This window comes from Acanthisitta chloris, unplaced genomic scaffold, assembly GCF_000695815.1.
Source record: "Acanthisitta chloris isolate BGI_N310 unplaced genomic scaffold, ASM69581v1 scaffold2724, whole genome shotgun sequence".
NCBI lineage: Eukaryota > Metazoa > Chordata > Aves > Passeriformes > Acanthisittidae > Acanthisitta > Acanthisitta chloris.
This window is the reverse complement of record NW_008667497.1, coordinates 1-19,859: the sequence shown is the minus strand read 5'-3', so window position 1 is coordinate 19,859 and position 19,859 is coordinate 1. Positions and strand designations below refer to the sequence as shown.

The 19,859-nt window shown below is 40.9% G+C and overlaps 2 protein-coding genes across 2 annotated transcripts in view; one reads left to right on the top strand and one right to left on the bottom strand.

The window, feature by feature from the left end:
• The window catches only part of ME1 (malic enzyme 1, NADP(+)-dependent, cytosolic), a 118,909-nt gene extending 105,191 nt beyond the window's left edge, over nt 1–13,718 (top strand). Inside the window, 4 exon segments of the mRNA XM_009072510.1 lie at nt 2,296–2,438; nt 4,902–5,075; nt 11,196–11,294; nt 13,363–13,718. Of these exon segments, the coding sequence (XP_009070758.1) occupies nt 2,296–2,438; nt 4,902–5,075; nt 11,196–11,294; nt 13,363–13,521 (575 nt within the window). The 3' untranslated portion in view covers nt 13,522–13,718.
• A 2,164-nt stretch (nt 13,719–15,882) lies between these two features.
• Nucleotides 15,883–18,541, bottom strand: RWDD2A (RWD domain containing 2A). Its single transcript, XM_009072509.1, has 2 exons — nt 18,395–18,541; nt 15,883–16,560 (listed from the first exon to the last, which is right to left on the bottom strand). The coding sequence occupies exons 1-2, from the start codon at nt 18,539–18,541 to the stop codon at nt 15,883–15,885; spliced, it is 825 nt and encodes a 274-aa protein (XP_009070757.1).
• Nucleotides 18,542–19,859: the final 1,318 nt, after the last annotated feature.

Sequence of the window (19,859 nt, the reverse complement as noted above, 5' to 3'; positions counted from 1 at the left end):
TCTGCAGTTTGGTTATTGTATTTCAGTGACAGGTTCAGGAATGAGCTGCGAGTAATTTTCAGTCATTCATTTAATATGTAAGCCTTGAAAATTAATCTACGTGGCTAGTAAAATCATTCATCACGTGCTGGAAAATATGAAAAACCATGGTGAACATTATTCTGGACTTTAAGCACTGTCTTTTTGACTATGCCTAGACCACATAGTCCTTGTTCAGTAAAATCTGCTTTTGACAATGATAATGAGTGAGGTAAATGAAGTTTGTCTTTTCCTATGCTACATGAAGCATCGTATGATGGCAAGACAGAGACCAAGTGGTCTAGAGAATTTAGATAGTAGAATACAAGGCTGAAAAAGCTAGAGGAACAGAAGAACAGATTGAAGGATTTATAGAGATAAAGGTGTGTGGATGCTTAGGGAAAATTTGCTGTTGTGAAATGTGAATTTTACGGTATGTCTTTTTTTATAGAAACCTATATGACATTCTCCCTCAAGGTCACTTTCTCCTATCAGTTCTGTATAACAAAGGCTCTTCCATCAGAAATAGCAATGGAAACTAATACCAGGGATTTTTTATTCAGGTGACTAGTCATTCAGTATCCTCCCCAGGGCAACAGGAGTCATGGGGAAATATGTTGGTTGTTCTTCTCCACAGTATTTTACTTAACTCTGTCTCAACAAATCCTCATATACATTTAATTGCCTGCAATGGCTCAAGGAAAAGCTTTAATTTAGCTTGAGCAAGCATAACAAATTGCAATTTATAAAAGCAAAGAAGAAATAGTCAAATGAGCATTTTGTTTTGACTTTGTATCTGAAGATAGTAGAAGCCATTAAACATTTGACAACTGCAGACTTAACCAGCAACTAAGGTATATAAGGCTCTTATACAAGTGAGTGGAGACTATGACTGCCATAACTGTTCATCAAATGTTCAGTGGCCCAGATGGTCTAGCAGAGCTTTTCCATCTGAGCATCCTTGTCCATTCATAGAAGGTGAAGTACAGAGAGCTCAAAGTTGCAAAAAAACCCATAGTATGTGACAGATGATGCCATGCTTCATGTGGAATCAGTCAGAAAATGCTCTGAGATGCCTAAGAGAAACGTTAGTCCTGAAGCATGACCTTCTAGACAGTTCCACCTTCCTCGAAGGACCTTCTGCTTTCCTCAGGCAGATTCCGAGCTGTCCTTTTAGACTGGGCAATGTTGAGATGCTCATTTGAGCATGAGTGACGAGAGGTTACAGTACTGTCCCGACAGAGATCCAAGTTCCAGGCTCTCCACTCCCAGCCCAGGTTTTAATCTATTTCCAGTCACCCAAGAGAGGGAAAATCAGCTCTTTTTCCTGCTTTTGAAACTCAGGTGCTGTGTGGAAAGCAGAATGGGGTGCCAGGCACTGGGTGCTCTGAGCAAGAAGGAGACTACCTTATCTATAAGCTGGGTGAGAGGGGCCTCCCTGAAAATAGAGATCCTCAGTTTTACTCCAGGATCTATTGATCTGTTTTTCACTGAAGGTGTAGGGAGGAAGGGCCTTATCCTTGGATTCCCAGCTCTTGTAGATTAGGCAGAAGTATGGGTGTATTTGGCACCTCAAAACAGCACACACTCCACTTTTTGGTTGTGAAGTGTCTGAGGTCTGAGATGTCATATTGACTGCATGTCTGCAATGCAGCAGAATGCAACCTAAGTTAGATGCTTTTGTGCTGCAAGAATGGCACTCAGTTCCTGAGAAGAGTGTTTATAAGTGTGGACAGTAGAGGAATAGAAAAGCATCTGTGGTGGGATGAAAAGTGATGTGTTAGAAAAATAAATTGTTGCTGTCAGGGAAGGCTTAGAGTCAAAATTGGGATTATGAGTCTGCTGAGGCTGGAGATGACAATGCTCAGCTGTAGAAGGCAGAGACTTTACTCATCATGTGAAAAAAAATTGAAATTTAACAATACTGCATTTGGGAGAAACTATCCAGTCTGAAACTCTGGGAGCCAGAGTTGCACCTACCTTTTCCTTACTGGACTTAACCTGTGGGTTAGGTGATAGATTGCTATTTTATTTAAGGGGCCTGAGGAAAGTGAAAGGAGAAATTCACCAATCTGCACCGGGATGAATAGGTTCTGCCTTATGTTAGGGATAATGCTATTGCAAAATCTTTTATACAAAACTTTCTTTTAACCACATGTTAGGGAAAAGGTTGAACTCCATTTTAAAGAGGGACACAGGCAGTAAAAAGAGCTCTGTTCTTTTACAAGTGACCTGCATGTCTTACCTTGTCTACTTGTTTTGTGTTTTTCTTCTTAGGAGTTGCTGCAATTGGTGGTGCATTTACTAAAGAAATTCTTCAGGATATGGCTGCTTTAAACAAACGTCCTATCATTTTTGCTCTCAGCAATCCTACCAGCAAAGCAGAATGCACTGCTGAGCAGTGCTACAAATATACAGAGGTAACCAAGATTAACATCTCTCCAGTGTACATCATGTAGAGTAAATCTGAAATTAAACTTAAAATGGGAGGAGGACAGAGGGTGAAGCAGCAAGTACTAATCGTGTCTCTGGGCTCAGATAAAATGAGTTAAATTAAGTAACAGGTTTTTCAGATGTTATCAAGACCATTTCACTGAAGTCACTACATGCTTTTACCCTCTTAAAAATGTTTAATAACTTTTATTGGTGTCAGGCAAGACTCATAATCTTTATTATAACTGAAGCATTAGTAGCCATCAATCATTAAAGCCTTATGTCTTGTTTTTGAACTGTACCACTTTGTGTAATACATGCACACGGTGGCATGTTTTTCATTTGAGATTTTATGAATGCTCTTTAGGGTAAGAAAATACTTCAATACACAAAACAGAATCTTTAAAATCATTCCTTATTAAGAACTGGGGTAATTGACTCCTCTTACAAAGTTTTCTATTATAGAAACATAGGTGAAAATTAAGAGAACTGTGCTTGCTTATTCATTACTGTATTACACAAGTGCTGATAAACACATTATCCTGTAATTCAGTCTAGAATTCGAAATGTATGAGTATTTGAGTTGTGTGTTTCATAGTGGACTGTGTTTGGATTTCTTGTCAAATACAGGGCAGTTTGAATGACAGTTGACAGTGTTTGAAAGACAAATTTAGCATGCCCATTCCTCACTGCACAGATGCAATTCCAGTGCAGTGCAGGAGCCAGGGAAGCCTACATGAAGGGTTGGTTAGAGTGGGTAACCACATCTGGTAAACAGAGCAAAAGACACACCGAAGCATTTGATCTGTCACCAAAACATATAATAAACTGGCCATGATGATAGTGCATGTCACCAAACCAAACAGAATATTCTTCTGAAGAGCTGAATAGCAGCAGTGGCATATTTTAAAATGTATGTTTCCAGTTGTCTAAAACAGGCAGAGATATTTCTGATACAGAGTGTCTCTGAAGTTTTTAACAGTGACATTTAGCACTTTAGCAGTGCTAGCATAGATAAAGGCTGGCTTTTCTTCCCCACCTAAATTCACTGCTTAAACTCAAGGGTGTTCCCTCCCCAGAGGGACAAGAGCCAAGGGCTTTTGGGCTGTGGATGCAAAGCCTGTGCAGTGTCACTCCCTTCTTTAGTCCAAACTGTAGAAATTACTTCTCTCTGCCTGTGTCTCAGGAATGATCTGGGGAGAACCTGTAGTGCTGTGGGTGAGACACCTCTTCTGGCACCCTTGAACAGCACTGGATGGTGCCAGCACCTGCTCCTGTCAGGGTGTTCCCCATGAGTGAGGCTCTGTCAGACTTGCAGCTCCCTGACAGCCTAACTCAGATGGTGTCACAGCCCTGAGGGCTCAGGCTACCAAGTGACACCAGGCCTAAAATTCCTCTTAGCTAATGTCAACCCACTAGGAAGGTGAGCCCTGTTGGCTCTGTCCCTCCCTGCAGCTGCTGGATGTGTGCTGTGGCCATGCAGAGCTACATCTGTGTTTGGGCCCTGGGAAGAGATACAGAGGATCCACATGAACTGCAGCATAGACTGAGTTAGAGTCGGTTCTCTTGCCCTCAGGACAAGTGTTATGGTGCAACTTGTGCCCAAGCAGTTAAATTCTCTAATTCCCCCAAATGGGCTGGTTCTCCCATACTGCCTACTGGCACCAGTCTGGTCATGGTGCCTGGGCCCTGACAGCCACAGTCCTACTTGTGCTACTCCAGAATCTGCTGGGAAACATTCTAATGGTACTGGTGCCCGAGTTGGTGCCCTTACCCTGCTCAGTATATTACAAAGTGGGGAACCATGAGGTCCTGGCAGAAGAGGTTCCACACTAACCTGTGCTGTAGGTTGCACCATGGGATGATGTTCTTGAAGCAGAGCTTGCACTCTGTAGTTCTGTTGTGCTGTGGAATGGGCACAGGGACCTGAAGTGAGGGATTGGGGGGAGCAGAGAGCTCTGCCCACCCCTAGCTTCTCAGAAATTCCCATCTTAAAAATGCAACATTTAGTGGCCTTTTTGTAGATGCTTTCCTGCTAGGAAAAAATCCACTAGCATAACCCATTGCTGCCATGGCCGTATTGTCCACTTTGGGTTTTATGTCACCAGATGTATACCTGCTTCCCATGTAGCCTTCTTCTGGCATAGATGCACAGAGTGAATAATGAGTGCTGGCTTTCAGTTTCTCCCTTTCTAAATTGTATGGATAGGTCATATCTGTATGAGGCAGCTGTTACTCTCTGATGTCAGTCACAGAGAATCGCCAGTGATCTCTAGGATCAACATCCTGATGTTCTTGAAACATGTTCATTCAAACAGTTCTAACACCCTCTCAGAAGAGATACTAAATAGATGCTTCCATAGTGGTGGCTATTTAAAAGGATGTGTGAAATATTTCAGCAGAAATCTTTCAACTAACATGCTTTCTTTGGCTTTCTTCTGACAATTTAGGGACGTGGCATTTTTGCCAGTGGAAGTCCTTTTGATCCTGTCACTCTTCCAAGTGGACAAACTCTCTATCCTGGACAGGGTAACAATTCCTATGTGTTTCCAGGAGTTGCCCTTGGCATTATTGCATGTGGAATTAGACATATCAGCGAAGAGGTATTCCTCACAACTGCTGAGGTACTGTATTCAAAGTCATTCCAATTCCTTAATTTACTAACTTACTATTCATGAAGAATTAAACACAAACAGCTAAACTTTAAATCTTTAAAATTGGAAAAGTAGTGCTTTCTGTGTAAGGCCTTTGTTTGCAAGGTGTGTTGCTTTTAATAAATTCTGTATAAATGAGTTATTTTTGAAAATCTAACACTTGGTTTAAGATCATCTGACATAAACTCCAGCTTCTGTTGGGAAGTTAAAAAAAGACTTCAATCCTGTATTCTCACAGGTAAGTGGGTAGGTACATACATGTACAGTTTGCATGTACAGGCACATAGGTTAGATTTTAGATTGAAAGGAATTATTATTATTATTGATGTCAATATCTTTGGGGTATTTGTTTGTTTGTTTTGCTTGCAAAAATTGTTTGCATTTCTTTTAACTTTTTTTTTGAGTAGAGTTGTTGACATAATTTTTTGTGGCCCTCTCTTGTCAACAGCTGGTGGAAGTGCTCCATTGCCTTGTGGTTCCTTGTACCACAGTTTTATACAAATGACAGGTTATTCTTACCATTTTCTCTCCTACCATTTCTGTATTAGTTCTTTTCTTTCTTCAGGCAGATTTTTGTGATCTTTTTTCTGATGTTATCCAACATGTGATCTCTCCTACTTTATCTCCAGTCAGAGGGGAAGAGATTAACAGAGAGCAAACACTTTTGGTTCTGAGAGCCATTCACCACTTACTTCCAGAGATTGTTCCAAGTCTGACATCCATTGTCTTAAGTGCACAGGACTGTATCATCAGCACATACACGAGAGGAATCTGGTCTTTATTATTTTAGAATCTTTTATTCAAACAAAATAAATTGCCATCAGGGGTTGAAATCAAATGCTTAACACATTTAAATTTTTAAGCAAAAAGTCCCCCAAAATAGTAAGTCAGTCTTTTTGTAACTGTTTCTCTCTTAAGAAAATTGTACCTTTCTGTGGTTTTCTGGGTCCAGCATCTTTGCTCCTCACCCCCTACACCATCATTGCACCCTTACCACTCCTGTCTCTGACTCTTTCCTTCTCCTCTTCCTGCTTTTTTCTGCATTTCCTGTCTCCTCCATTGCCTCTGTTGGTTCTGCTCTTGGCTGGCACCAGGATCAATGTAATGAGCCTCACAGGACTCAGCTTTCTTCTATCCAGAGAGATGGGGGTTATTCCTGCTCAAGCTCCTGGCTACTCAGGTCCCAGGAATGTGTTCCCAAGTTCATCCTGGAGCCCAGGTTCAGGGATTAGAAATCCCTTGGCAGTGCATGATGACTGACCATGTCCATGCAAAGGCATTAAAAGCCTAATACTTTGGGGTTTTCTAAAGTGTATGGAAATAAGGAATGAGGCTAGCCACAGCTTATCATGTTAACACTTAATTGACCAAGAATCACTTCAGTGGGAATTTCTACCCAATCCAATTTGTACCAGTTACAGTCCACAGAACTTCATCAAAGTGCAAGGTCCTAGTCTTCAAAGAAGATGTGTAAGCACACCTGGGAATACATGGGTAGTGTAGGTAGCACATAGAATCCTCAAAGCAATGAAATAAGCATCTATTATGGAACAATCAGAACAAAAAGCTGCACCAATTAGCAGAAGTGAGAATGCCTGACTCAACACTTACAGCTTCTCTAAGGGATAGTGTATTCCAGATTCTTGCTCCTTCTGTCCTCTCCATGGATTAAAGGGAAGAAAATGCTCCTTGGCTGTCACTCAAGGGCAATTTACGGGCAATCTGATCCTGTGACAACAGTAGCTTTCCTGAAGGCAGGACTTGCACACTGCCCTTGCTGGATTTTGAAAGGTTTTTTAAGGTGCACACTATGGCATCTTTAAAAAGGTTTGCCAGCAGCTTGCATTCACAATTTCCATCTTTAAAATTAGTAAAAAGCCCAGACTGTCTCCACTGGCTTTAACCATCTTAGGAGGGCAATGATCCATCTCCTAAGTCTTTGGATAATTATATCTTCCCTTTAAATCCTCCCCTGTAATTTCAGTTGGGCACGGTGATCATCACTTCCTGGTCTAAATTGTTATGTTAAACAGTTGTCTTACTTCATTGTAGAAGTTGCTTCATTTTGGTTTGTGTGAAATGGTTCCTATATAGAGAGTGCTGATGGTTGAAAGGTGGCACCAACGTGGATTGAACTGTTTCTAGTGACAGTCTACTAAGTCATAAAAAAATCTGTTCTGAACAAAGAAACATAACAGTCAGGGAAGTAAAATGGTATCAGAAATTGTGAGGAAGCTTTAAAATTCTCTCTTGAGGTAGAGGTTCTCTCCTGACTCTTTCTTGGTAAAGATTTTTCTACATAATTGCTTTCCTGTAGTAAAATCCCTAGAAAAGTTTGACATGTGAAAGTGTATTTTTTTGTCCTGCACAAAAAGTCTCTGTTGGCAGCAAGATCCCTTGATAGCTGGTTGCCTTTTGGAGCTAAGGGCACTCACATCTGGTCCCCTCACATGTGAGAGGCCACCGGGGCTTGGGTGAGCTGCAGGCAGTCACTGAGCACAGTGACAGCTGATGGATGTCAGAGGAGTCTTTGCCAGAAGAGGTGTCAGGCTCTGTCAGGCTGTGTAGGGCCCTTAGCTGAGCTTCCAGTACAAAGCAAAAGCAAAAATGCTTTTTTGGTTTTGTTTTCTTGGCTTTTTTTAATGGAAGGATAAAATCAAAATAGTGTCATGTGGGTTTTAGAATAGTGGTTACTATTCTTCAGTTGAAATGGAAGCACCAAAGATACTGCAAAATTGAAAGCACCAAAACCATGTGTTTTTGGCAGAGGGACTTTCAAATTGTAGTGGTAGCTTACCTGAAAAATAGAAATTATAACAAGTAAGCAGCCCTGGCTGCATGGCTGCACCTCCTGTCTTCTTGCTTTGCCACCTCTCCAGTTAAATCAGATAGAAGTCACAAATAACTTATTGTAACTACAACAGATTCTACTTTCAGTGTTCTTTTCCTCCTGCCAAGTAAAATAGAATGTAACTTTGATTTTGGATGATAAATCTAAGGTAGTGTAAGCTGTAACACCTCTTCATTGCAGGCAGTTGCTCTGTGATGACAAGGGATGTTACCTATTCCTCTAAGTCCTTCCAAACCCAACAAAAGGGACAGAAATTTATCAGCTAATGAAATACTCTTAGCACATGTGACTTACAGTTCAGTCACTCCAGAAATAATCCTGTAAAGTCTTTTCATATAGAGAATATGTCCTCCAAAACCCAAGTTGCTCCCACGTGCTTTATGCCATTTGTCTTGGTTGCCTTTCATTTAGGTTCTGCAAAAAGGCTTAGCTAATTTTTCTATTAAGAAGTTGAATTAGTTCAAGTTTAAAACATGAAAATAGCCATACTGGGTAGCACCTAAAATCCAAACAGCTCAGTATCTTCCTGTGAAAGTAATCACTAGCAGAAGCTGAGGAAAAGAAGATAAATAAAGGAGAAATATAGATTCTTCTGCTGAAATGGCATCTCAGCTTCTGGCAGCCTGTACTGTATGGCCTTCCTGTGCTGGATGTTTTATCCCTGTATGGATTTCTCCTTTATAAATTAGCCCAGAGGTTTTAAAACATGTTTATACATTTGAACATCTTTTGGCAATTAGTGTCACAATTTAATTACGAGTTTTCTGGAAAAAGAAACTCTCCTTTTACACCTTTCTTCTGCCTGATGATTTGGTTTCCCTATACTGCTCTGAGAAATGTTCACCTTCAGTTGTCTTTTGCATTCTCTTTCAGTCTTATCTTTTTTTTTCTCCCAAGTCTATTTTACTATTTTTTGTCTCCTTGTACAAAAAAATAACCTTCTGATCATCCTTGTTATTCTTTATACCCCTACAGACTCTACCCATTCTTGTTTGAAGTATGTGGAGCAAACCCACACACTGCTCAAAGTGGTGTTACTTTGTGGATTTGAACACTGGTACAATTACATTTTCTGTCACCTCTTATTTTCTCAAGAATTCCAATTTTTGATTGATCACTTCTCCCCTGCCACTGAATTGATGTTCTCAAGGAGTGTTTTTCAAAGAGCACATGGAGAGGTGTCATTGTCTTTGACAGTGCTTGTTTCTGTGTTTTGGCATAGTTTTTAGTGCTGGTACAGGAGTATGTCAGGAGTAACATGCCATCTATACAGCTGAGCTTGCTGCCTTTCCTACTTTGAGCAGTGCCCAGATCTTTTATGGTTTATATTCTATCAACCCCATTACAAAACAGAATTATCCACTTTTGAACCTTGTTTTTTTTAATTACTCAACTTGCTGTTGATTTCTTCAGATTTGATCTTTCCTGCAGAGCCCTCTTAAACTGTTTTCATCAGAGATCTCATGTTTTTAGCTCCTCTTTACACATCAGATGCACGTCAAGGGGCTGTGTATGGAAACAACCCAGTTGCTGCTGTGGAGAGCAGTAACTGGATTTTATGTTCCCTGAGCTCCCCCTAGAGGGTTTCTCTCTGCTGTATTTCTCAATGTCAGATTTCAGTGTAAACAAATAATTTTCCTTTACTTGTTACTCTCAAGAGTATAATCTCCTATCGCTCTTGTTAGCATTTTCAGTCCAAATGGAAAAACTTAAGACACCTACCATCATGCCAGTTAGATTGCAGAAGAGAGCAGTGGTTTTCTTTGAACCTGGAGTTACTTTTAGTTCAGACTATTTACCTACACCTTCCAGAAGGGATGCATTGATGATATCCAGGCATCTGTTCTGATGCAGTCCTAGCTGTTTGCAAGCAATGTACACAAAGTCCTGTTTCCCACATGCAACAGGAACTGAAGGAAGCAGTTTGATCTGTTTCAAGTATCTTCACAGTAAGTTCCCTCAAAAGTGAACTTCTTGCTTTCTCTTTGGGCTGTATTATAAAGTTGCATTGTCTCAATGTTTCCTGGACTTTCCTGGTATTTTCAGAATCTTTTTGTGGGTCATACATGGCTGCACCAGATGCTATCCAGACCAGAGTTTTCCTTCTATCCACATCTGGATCACCCTGAAAGGCTATTTTCTATATCAAGTCCCCAAATAACAAACAGATTTTAGCTAACGATGGCAGAAATGTCATTAGACCCAAAGGCAGACCCAGGGCACTTTGTTTTTTGAAAGGTCTCTGTTGCAGGAATAGATTCACTCTGCAGAGAATATCCTCATGCCCTGTGGTAACAGAAGGTTTTTAATATGGCCAGTGAGTAAACAATAAAACCCAACATCTCCATCTTTCTGTGCTTTCCTGATCTGTTCATTGCTGGTGATGGCAACAAAACATTTGCAGTCCTGCTAGGAAGACCAAGTAAGAATATTCAGGCCATGGTCCTCTCAGATGTGCATCAGAACTTCTGCATTGTTCCTTGTTTCCCCTGGTCAGTCTGGTGAAAAATCAAGCAAAGAGCAAAATAATTTCTTTAGTTACTTGATATGGTTGAGATGACAGACCCACTGCAGCCTTCAAGTGGAGTGGACAGACTGTTCTAGCAGCATCTTTTCTTCTGTCCCAGCAAGACAGAATTTAGCATTAGACCTTCTGTTTTGAAATTTGACTGTAGTGACCAAGAGGGCTTTAAAAGGCCTCGGATAATCTTATTTTACTTTGTTCTGTGGTTGACCATACTTACTTTTATAATCCCATACAGGCTAGTTGTGTGAGCTGGACACACAACAAACCTGCTCAGCCACCAGTAACTTCATTCAGAGCATTTTACACTTAGGGGTTTCAACTCTGTGTTCTATACAGGTTGACCTGACAACTGTCAGAATAACGGGTGACTCTTTGAATTTTAGAATTCTTTAACCCAACTACAATTGTTGACTGGAATTTATATCTCCCAGTGAACTATTTGCTAGTTTATGTGTGTCATGGAATTACTCAAGACTTGAATAAGTCTTACTGTCTGAGTGAGAGAAGGGTGTAACTCCCTAAATTTCTAGTTCTTGTGTAGCTACTCCTAGTGTCAAGGCTGGTTCTGAAAAACACTGCCTATCTGGATTAAGCAGTATTTGTGTGATTTGCCAAAGAGAAAACGTTTCTTCACTTAAGACAATATCACTGTCTAATCAAAGCTATGGCTGCATCTGCATGCCAAGGTAAACATGTCTGCTTTTTTTTCTAGGTGATAGCTCAGCAAGTTTCAGAGGAGAATTTACAGGAAGGTCGTCTCTACCCTCCATTAGTCACTATTCAGGATGTGTCACTGAAAATTGCTGTGAGGGTAAGTCATTTCAGTCTTTTGTGGCTCTTTTTCTGCCCATACTCTCTACGTAGTTGAGCATTTGATTTGATCAACTAACACACCTACACACAGGTTGAAGTTGGAAATTAAATTTAAATTCATTAATGTAAATACAATGCAAATACAAGGAAAGCTATGGAACTATAATGGAACTAAAGCAAGTGTTTATGTCTGGAGAGCCCTGACTGTGCTGTCCATCACAGTCATGCCAGCTGAAGACTTTTGGCCCTTCATGGTTATCAGTTGCCTGTCAGGAGAGTAATTGTCACCCTGTGTCCAGGCACTGTTCCCTTTTCTTCCCATCCTTACTCTGGCCTATCAAAATGACTAGCTACAGGGGATGTTTTTTGTTCATGACTTGGGTTTGGGTCAGCAGATGATTGGTTGGTTTTTACTGGCAAATACTGAGCTGATGAGGATGGATTTTCAGTAACTGACCTAAACCCACAGTTTTCCAAGAAATTTGGCTGTCCTGGAGAGAAGAGGAAGCTTTCAAATAATGCATTTATCTCAGTTCCTCCCTAATTCCAATTTTAGGGGTCTTTTTTGCAACATTTTAGGAGTTTTTTGCTGGTCTTTTGTGACTATTTTCTCTCCAATTATTATTTTCTTTCTTGGTAACCTTACTGTGAATAATTCCACTTAATCCATATTCTTTTTAAAGAATAACAAGGAGCCTTCATGCATGAAACAGTTCCCCTAGCTTCACTCATCCTGTGTATTTAAAATAAAGAATCCTTCTCACAGTTCATGTCTTCTTAGGCTAGTAGTAACTCTGCAGATGCCAAAGTATTACCTGGATTTCTCAGGCAAAATCAAACTGTCTTTGTGTTTGGCACAAATGCAGTGATGGAAGTTCCTCCTCTACTTGTGCATGTTTATAAAGTACATAAAAATGTTACCAAATGATTCTCTCTGCCTCTTCTCTGTTGAAACTCTACTCCTGCAAATACTTATTCTGGCTCACTCAGCCCAAGAGGTTTAGCAGTGGCCTCTGCCTTTTCCTGGAGAGGAACACTACCAAAATATTTTGGAATACCAAGTGTTGGGTATAAACTCAAACCTTATTCAACCATGATAATCATGTGCACAGACATGAGGATGAGCTGTTACATAAACACCCAAAGTGCTTCTCATTCAAATTGGCTTGGGGTTCAGATTAGTCCTAGAAAAGAAGTCTAAATACGGTGAATTTGGGTCTCAGCTTCTCACCAAGCTGAAACATTAATGTTTTAAGGAGAGCTAAGGAGAGCAGAAGACTGTGTTCCTTTTATTCAAAGGAGGAGCATTAGTGTTTTGCCAAGTAGTTTCAAGGAGATATTGCTGTTGCATAAAACCAGTCTGGCAGATTTCTTTTGTTTCATAGATAAATGTGTAGTCTAAAGATGCAAGTTTCTCAAGTAGGTGTTTTTCAGACATGAGAGGCTATTTTGATCTCTGAGTAGGCTCCAACCCCTTCTAAACTTAATTTTTGTTGCAGATACACTTGTGATGCATAACTGATTCACTTAGCTATGGTCTGGGTGAGGAAAAAGCAAGCAGCTATTTGTATTTCCCCCAACCATCCCTGAAGTTAAACCTGTGCACTGTGCAGAACTAATTTTTTTCTCATGAGTTTACCGTTTTTTAAATATAATATCAAACTATGGCAAATAATAAACTTCTCTAATATGCAGGGAGCATGCAGTAAACCAGGGCAGTGTGTTGATAGAAAAGCAGAAATTGTATCTCAGTGCTTGGGCCTTGTGGAATATTTTATCCACGACTGCACAGCAAAAGCTGAGATACTACGGGGCAAGGAGGAACACTGTATTTGTAACAGCAAAGACATGTAATTCTGCCCAAAAGTAATGTGAGCCAGACATCATCCTGTTCCTAGTCTCATTTGCTGTGTGCTAGCCTGAGTCCAGTGTGAATACAGGTGACTGTCAGCACCAGAGAAGATGAAGTCTCATTTTGATTTTGAACTCATTTCTACTTTTCAATCCCATTAAAGGTACTCGGATAGTTTATCAGCACTAATTAGGATTTTAATGTCTCTTTCTAGATTGCAGAACAAGCCTACAGGAACAACACTGCCTCCACCTACCCTCAGCCCAAGGACCTAGAAGCCTTCATCCGCTCTCAGGTTTACAGTACTGACTACAACACCTTTGTGGCTGACACCTACACCTGGCCTGAAGAGGCCATGAAAGTCAAACTGTAAATATTTAATGATGAATGAACAAACCAGCAGCAGATAAAAAGCATTAAAATACTAAGATCATTTCTGCCTAGGAAGCCTAAGAATAGCTAATTTTTTAAGATGCAGAAAACTTTTTCTAAATCATAGTATTTGGTTAGAAACTCAGATCAAGGAATCATGAATGATACATCAGAAAATAAAAATTAACCTGAGAAATAGATTTGTGTTGTTTGGCTTTTATTTCAGTTGTTATTTTCATTGAGATATCCTACAGTATAGTTTGATAGATCTTTTTGAAATAAGTGGCTGTATCTTGAGAGTTTTGCCACAAACATCAATGAGAACTTCAGCAGACAAATGGTACCATGGACAATTAAGAAATGCATATGATGACTGTTTAATCCATTACAGGTCACAGTGTAATTTGCATAAATCATCAACCTATTATTTTAAAAAACTCAAACTTTAAACAACTGTAAGACTAGAATATTTTCCTTCAAAGGAAAACCTTATTGGTCACTCCTCTGTGAAGTAATGAGAACTTTTGAACAAGAACCAAACCTGCAGAACATTTTGTTCGCATCTAATCAGAATATTTGAACATTAAGTAGCTAAGCTAATGTGCTGTAAATGATCAAGGATTTCATTCCCCCACCAAGATAACTGCTGTTCTGATAGGCTTAAAGTCCATGGAAGTGCTTGAACTCCATGTTCTTGACAAAAAGGGAGTGTCAAAATGCTAAGAATAGGCCTCAAAGAGTTACAAGTTGTTAAACAATTCCACTCCCAAGAAAAATGTCATATATTTTCTGGCTGGCTCTGGAAACAAAGTGTACTTGAACTTTTTTTTCTACTACCTATTTCTTTCTAATCTCTACTAGACCGAATATCCCTTGAAAATCAGAAATTAACTTTGTTTGTCCAGCCCCTCAGCTTTGCCACAGCTGCAGACTGCAGGGCCTGAATTCACAGGGGAGAGGCACTTTCTCCCTTGCTGCATAATGGGAACCTGTAAATATTTTTTGCCTCACTGTGCCTTTGGCCAAAGTTATGATGATACAAACACTACACTTCCCACAGTGAAGGAATGTACATTAATCATTACTCTGAGCAACAGAATATTGCCATCCTCTGTATTTCAATATATTGCTGTTGGGAGAAGAGTATTAAAACACTTCCTTGTGTTTTATTTGAAATAAAGTATTTTATGTTACTTTTGTAGTTGTCAGCTGAGTGTATTGAAACACAGCTGTTAAACAGCTGCCCTGGAGTGGCCTGGGTTTTGGATTGGCACGGCCAGACCTCTGCAGCTCAGCAGTAATTCTGCTTTAGTGCTCCAGGACAAGGTGGAAGGCAGGAGGCTCGTGGTCCTTTCAGACACAGCTACTGGGGACTTTTCAGTAGTATTCTTCACCTACAAATTATATGGATGACCTGAATAGGATTGTCCCTTATAAACCAGAAGACTTGCTATCTAAGTATGCACTCAGCACAGGGAGAAAATGCTGCCTAATGAACCATTGATAAAATTTCCTCTTACTAGCTGCTGGAAAATTCTCTCAATACTAATTTGACATAGAAAGATTCTTAAAGTTCTATGTATTTTTATGTATTATATATAATACAGGGATTTTTTTAAATTTGTCTATATTTTTCATGTATTTCCCTACGTAATGCATGGGGAAAACAGAGGAAATACTAAACTTTTGTCTCGTATTACCCATTTTAATTTCCAAGGTGCTGGATCTAACAATGTAAATATAAAATGCCATGCGTTGAGCAGGTGAAAAATTGTTATTAACGTAACCAGATGGACACTTTTCCACATGACATCCTTGTCTCTAAACTGAAGAGATGTGGATTTGACAGATGGAGCACTCGGTGGATAAAGGGATTGGCTGGATTGTCACAAAGAGTTGGGGTCAGTGGGTCAATGTCCAAGTGGAGACCTGTAATGAGTAGTGTTCCTCAGGGAACAGTATTAGGACTGGTGCTGTTCAACATCTCTGTTTGCAACATAGACAGTGGCACTGAGTGCACCCTCAGCAGGTTTGATAACACCACCAAGCTATGTGATGTGGTTGACACACTGAGGGAATAAGTAAGGCCATCCAGAGAGACCTGGACATACTTGAGAGGTGGATCTGTGTGAACCTGATGAAGTTCAACAAGGCCAAGTGCAAGGTCCTGCACATGGGTCAGGGCAATCCCAAGCACAAATACAGGCCGGGCAGAGAATGGATTGAGAGCAGCCCTGAGAAGGACCTGGGGTTGTTGGTCAATGAGAAGCTCAACATGACTTGGCAACGTGCACAGTATTTCAGTGTTAGTATCATCTCTTGGTCTCTTAAATCAGAATCAGAACTCCTTACACAGTTTCTCTTATTTGTCTGAAAGTTTGCCTTCAACACCAAATAAAATCTGAAAAATGTGACCACTTCGATGCTGTTTCAGGAATTCTAGGAACTGGCCAAGATCCATGTGATAGTTATTCTTCGGGCCATAATCACCATGTGCCTGAAACTGCAGGTCTTCAAAAGCAGGAAAGAGGCGAAGATTATCAATGCTTCCTTCTGTTTCTATATCCTCCACGTGCTTGCACGAAATATGCCTCCAGTTGGGATATCTGATGTCACGCCAGAACTCCTCACAGTTTTCCTGGTGTCCCTCCACACAGATGATGCCAGGTTTCCCTGCTAGGCAGAAGCCAGTCAGGTTTAATTTCTTTGCACAGTCAAAAATCTTTTTTCTCAATTCTTGCCGATATATGTGATGGCTGTAGATCCACATCCGATGCAACGTTTCTTTAACTATAACCTCCTTTGAAGCACACTCAGAAGAGATCCTACTGTTGTCCAAGTAAGGCAGACCATTGTCTTTCACCCACTGCACAGCTTCACATACACACAGATCACCTGAATCCAAAGAGCTGATGTGAGAAGCAAGACGAGTGTTGAGCTGTGACTGTTGCTGTCTGTGCAGTGAGTCAGATTTGGCAAAAAGCTGAGGAGCTACCTGAGGATACATATGAGGAAGGAGTACTTGTAATTCCACCTTTACCTTAAAAAGAACACACACAGGAAAAATTAATTCTGCAGCTACTGAAGACATGCTGGATTCTTCTTCCCTGTCAAAGCAGATCATGAGATGTTATTATGATTGCAGTAGCCTAATTACTACAATTACTTCCACTTTCCTTTTGTCCCAATAGCCCATTCTTTTATCTGTTCCTTTTCTTTTGTCGCATCATGCTGTCACTTTCCCAACACTTCCCATCTTATCCAGGCTGCTCTTTTCTGCTGTTCACAGAAATAATGCCGTGGTTGCCCTCTAGGGGTATTTCTAGTCCATGTTCACAGTATGCGTTCAGTGTTGCTACAGCAATGAAGTACGAGTCAGTGGGAGTCAAGGGCTTTTGAGAATCTTTCTCTTAACAAATGCACATCTGATCAATGAACTCAGCCCAGTTGCTGGATCTACCCAGGAACACAAGGCCACAAGTTACACTAAACAGTGTTTATGATTGTACATCTTGTATACAGAGACACATGGCAGGGAATTGGAACTAGATGATCTTTAAGTCACTCCCAACCCAACCTATTCTATGAATCTATGCATTATTATTATTACTACTACTACTACCACTACTACTTACTACTACTACTACTACTACTGCTACTATTATTTCAAGCAAGTATTCACCCTAAAGAGGAAGCATTCTCAGGATAATGGGGGCTAAGAAGACTTTTGTGCAGTTTAAGTCAGGGAAACCTCCAGATTATCTTGTCTGATCTCCTGTGAATCCTGGGCTATTGAATTTTTCTTGATTATTCCTACAGTGCCTTAAAATCAAGCACCTGAGTTCTCTGGAAACTGAACCCTGCCCCTGGTCCGAGAGCAGGAGAGGATTTATGTGCCCTCAGTGCTTAAGGCTCCTGTAGAACACTGAGGATTCTTACTACAGTGTGTGCAGTCGTGGTCAGTCGTGCAGAGAAAAGTAAAATGTGAAATGTCTAATTATCTTTCCAAGTTCCCTGACAATCTGACATAGAAAAAAAACCACTATTCCTGCACAAGCCCTCCCTACAGGGTTCATAAAACTTCTCTCTTAAGACTGGTGAAAGGGTGCATGTCAGAAAGATACCCAAATTTCCAAATAATCATGAGGCCACCTCATTACCCAGTAAATTGTTCTAATGTTTAATTACCCTTAATCTAAGGAAAATGGATCCTAGGCTGTTTGTCTGTTTGCAGTCACTGCATTGTTATTCACTCAGACCTATGTTCTCTATGCATTTATGTATTTACATGACTTAGTTGTCACATGCAGCCCTTTCTTCAATGACATAAACTATTGTACCTCCTTACACTGTAGGTTTGCTTTCCCAGCTCATAGGCTGGTTTTGTTTTGGCATTTGCCTGACTCTTCTCAACAGCATTCTGCCATTTGGGGCTATTTTTACATTACTGTATTTCAAATGCAGATTAATGAATGTTAGTACATGTTGCCAGGGTGGAAGAGAGAAATAATACAATGATTTTGCAATCATAAAGTCCAACATATGTATTCCCACGCTGGGAACATTGCCTTTGAAACACACAACCCTGTAAACCAGTAAACTAACAACTCAGATATAAGCACAGCCTCTTGTGAATGCTGTGTCTGCTGCTGACATTGGTGCCTATTCCTATCTGCGATTCTATTAGCCTTTATTGACCAAAGAAAGTTAATACTCAAATAACAGCCAAGACTTTTTTGTTAGTCTTGATTTTTAAAACTGCAGACAAAGATGAGGTGGGGTTTGGTGGGTTTTTTCCTCATTTCTCAGTGCAGAGTTTCTTAAGTGTGTGCATAAAGTAATACACGTGAACATGTCTACTTGCTAGTTCTCACCTTCGCCTCGCCTACATCAAGAGCGATGCAATATTCAAGCTGTGGGGGCAGAGCTCCCTCAGCATTTCTCAGGTAGCGCTGGACACTGGGTACAGCATCCTCATCCAGACTGATTTCACCTTTCTTGGGAAACATTGAGAGCAGCATTTCCACCTCCAGCAGCTGGAGCTACAAGCACTCTCTCACCATGGCCCCCATGGCACTGCCCTCCATGCACACCTGAAATGACAGGCCTGAGGTTTAGCACATAGCGAGGTTCAGCACTGCCAAGCAACCCAGCAAGGAGCCCCGTGATTCTTTAAGGCAGGATTGGATCAAACACAGCTGAGCAGGTGATGGGAAGGGTACATGGCAGAGAACAGAGGACAGCCAGGGTGGAGGGACGTGGGGACTTGGTTTGGGTGAGGACACCGAGCGTGGCCACATGGAGAGCAGGAACACGTGGCGTTCTCCGCTTTGAATCATAGAATTTAAGGGTTGGAATGGCCCTTACAGATCACCTAGTCCCAACCCTCCCTGCCCTGGACAGAGACACCTCCTCACTAGATTAGGTTGCTCAAGGCTCATCCAGCCTGGCCTTGAACACTGCCAGGGTTAGGGCAGTCACCACTTCCCTGGGCAAACTGTGCCAGTGTCTCACCCCCCTTACCGTAAAAAACGTTTTTCTAATATATAACCTAAACTTCCCCTCCTTCAATTTGAATTTATTAGATGTTTGATATTTTTATAATAAGATAAATGTAAATTACAAAAAATGAAGTAAATCAGTATTGCACTCATTGGACCGGGAAGAAAGATCAGCCCTTTGCATTTGCCACTGTCTTCCCCCAGTAGCCTACTGTCAAAGGAAACTTTGACATAAAAGTCTTTCTAGCTCTACATCCCTGTAGATAGACACATTTCCGAAGGCAGAACACCATCATAAATTCTGTGAGTGGTAGCTCAGTTATGACTGATCAGGTCTAACACCTTGTAGCTGCAGTTGTTCTTACTGTTAAGGAGTAAGAGGTGAAATCTGTACCAAGGGGTGGGAATGAGCCCAAGGTTTAACCTCAGTTAGCAACCAAGAGCCACACAGCCACTCACACACTCCCCCAGCAATGGGATGGGAGAATCAGAAGGGTAAAAGCTAGAAAAGCCCATGGATTGAGATAAAGACAGTTTAATAGGGAAAGCAAAAGCTGCACACACAAGCAAAGTAAAACAAGGAATGAATTAACTGCTTCCCATGGGCAGGAGGTGTTCAGCCATCTCCAGGAGAGCAGGGCCCATCACACGTAACGGTTCCTTGGGAAAACAAACACATCACTCCAGATGTCCTTCCCTTCTGATGTCATATGGTATGGAATATCCCTTTGGTCAGTTTGGGTCACCTGTCCCAGCTGTGTCTCCTCCCAATCTCCCATGCATCCCCAACTTCCCTGCCATGTGGCAGTAGGGAACACAGTAAAGGCCTTGGCTCTGT

What these genes read in the sequence shown, in the direction of transcription:
- RWDD2A (XM_009072509.1), bottom strand. Translation starts at nt 18,541, where the DNA reads ATGCTGCTCTCAATGTTTCCCAAGAAAGGTGAAATCAGTCTGGATGAG. An exon ending in TTGATGTAGGCGAGGCGAAG is followed by an intron (nt 16,561 to 18,394) that starts GTGAGAACTAGC and finishes GTTCTTTTTAAG; the next exon opens with GTAAAGGTGGAATTACAAGT.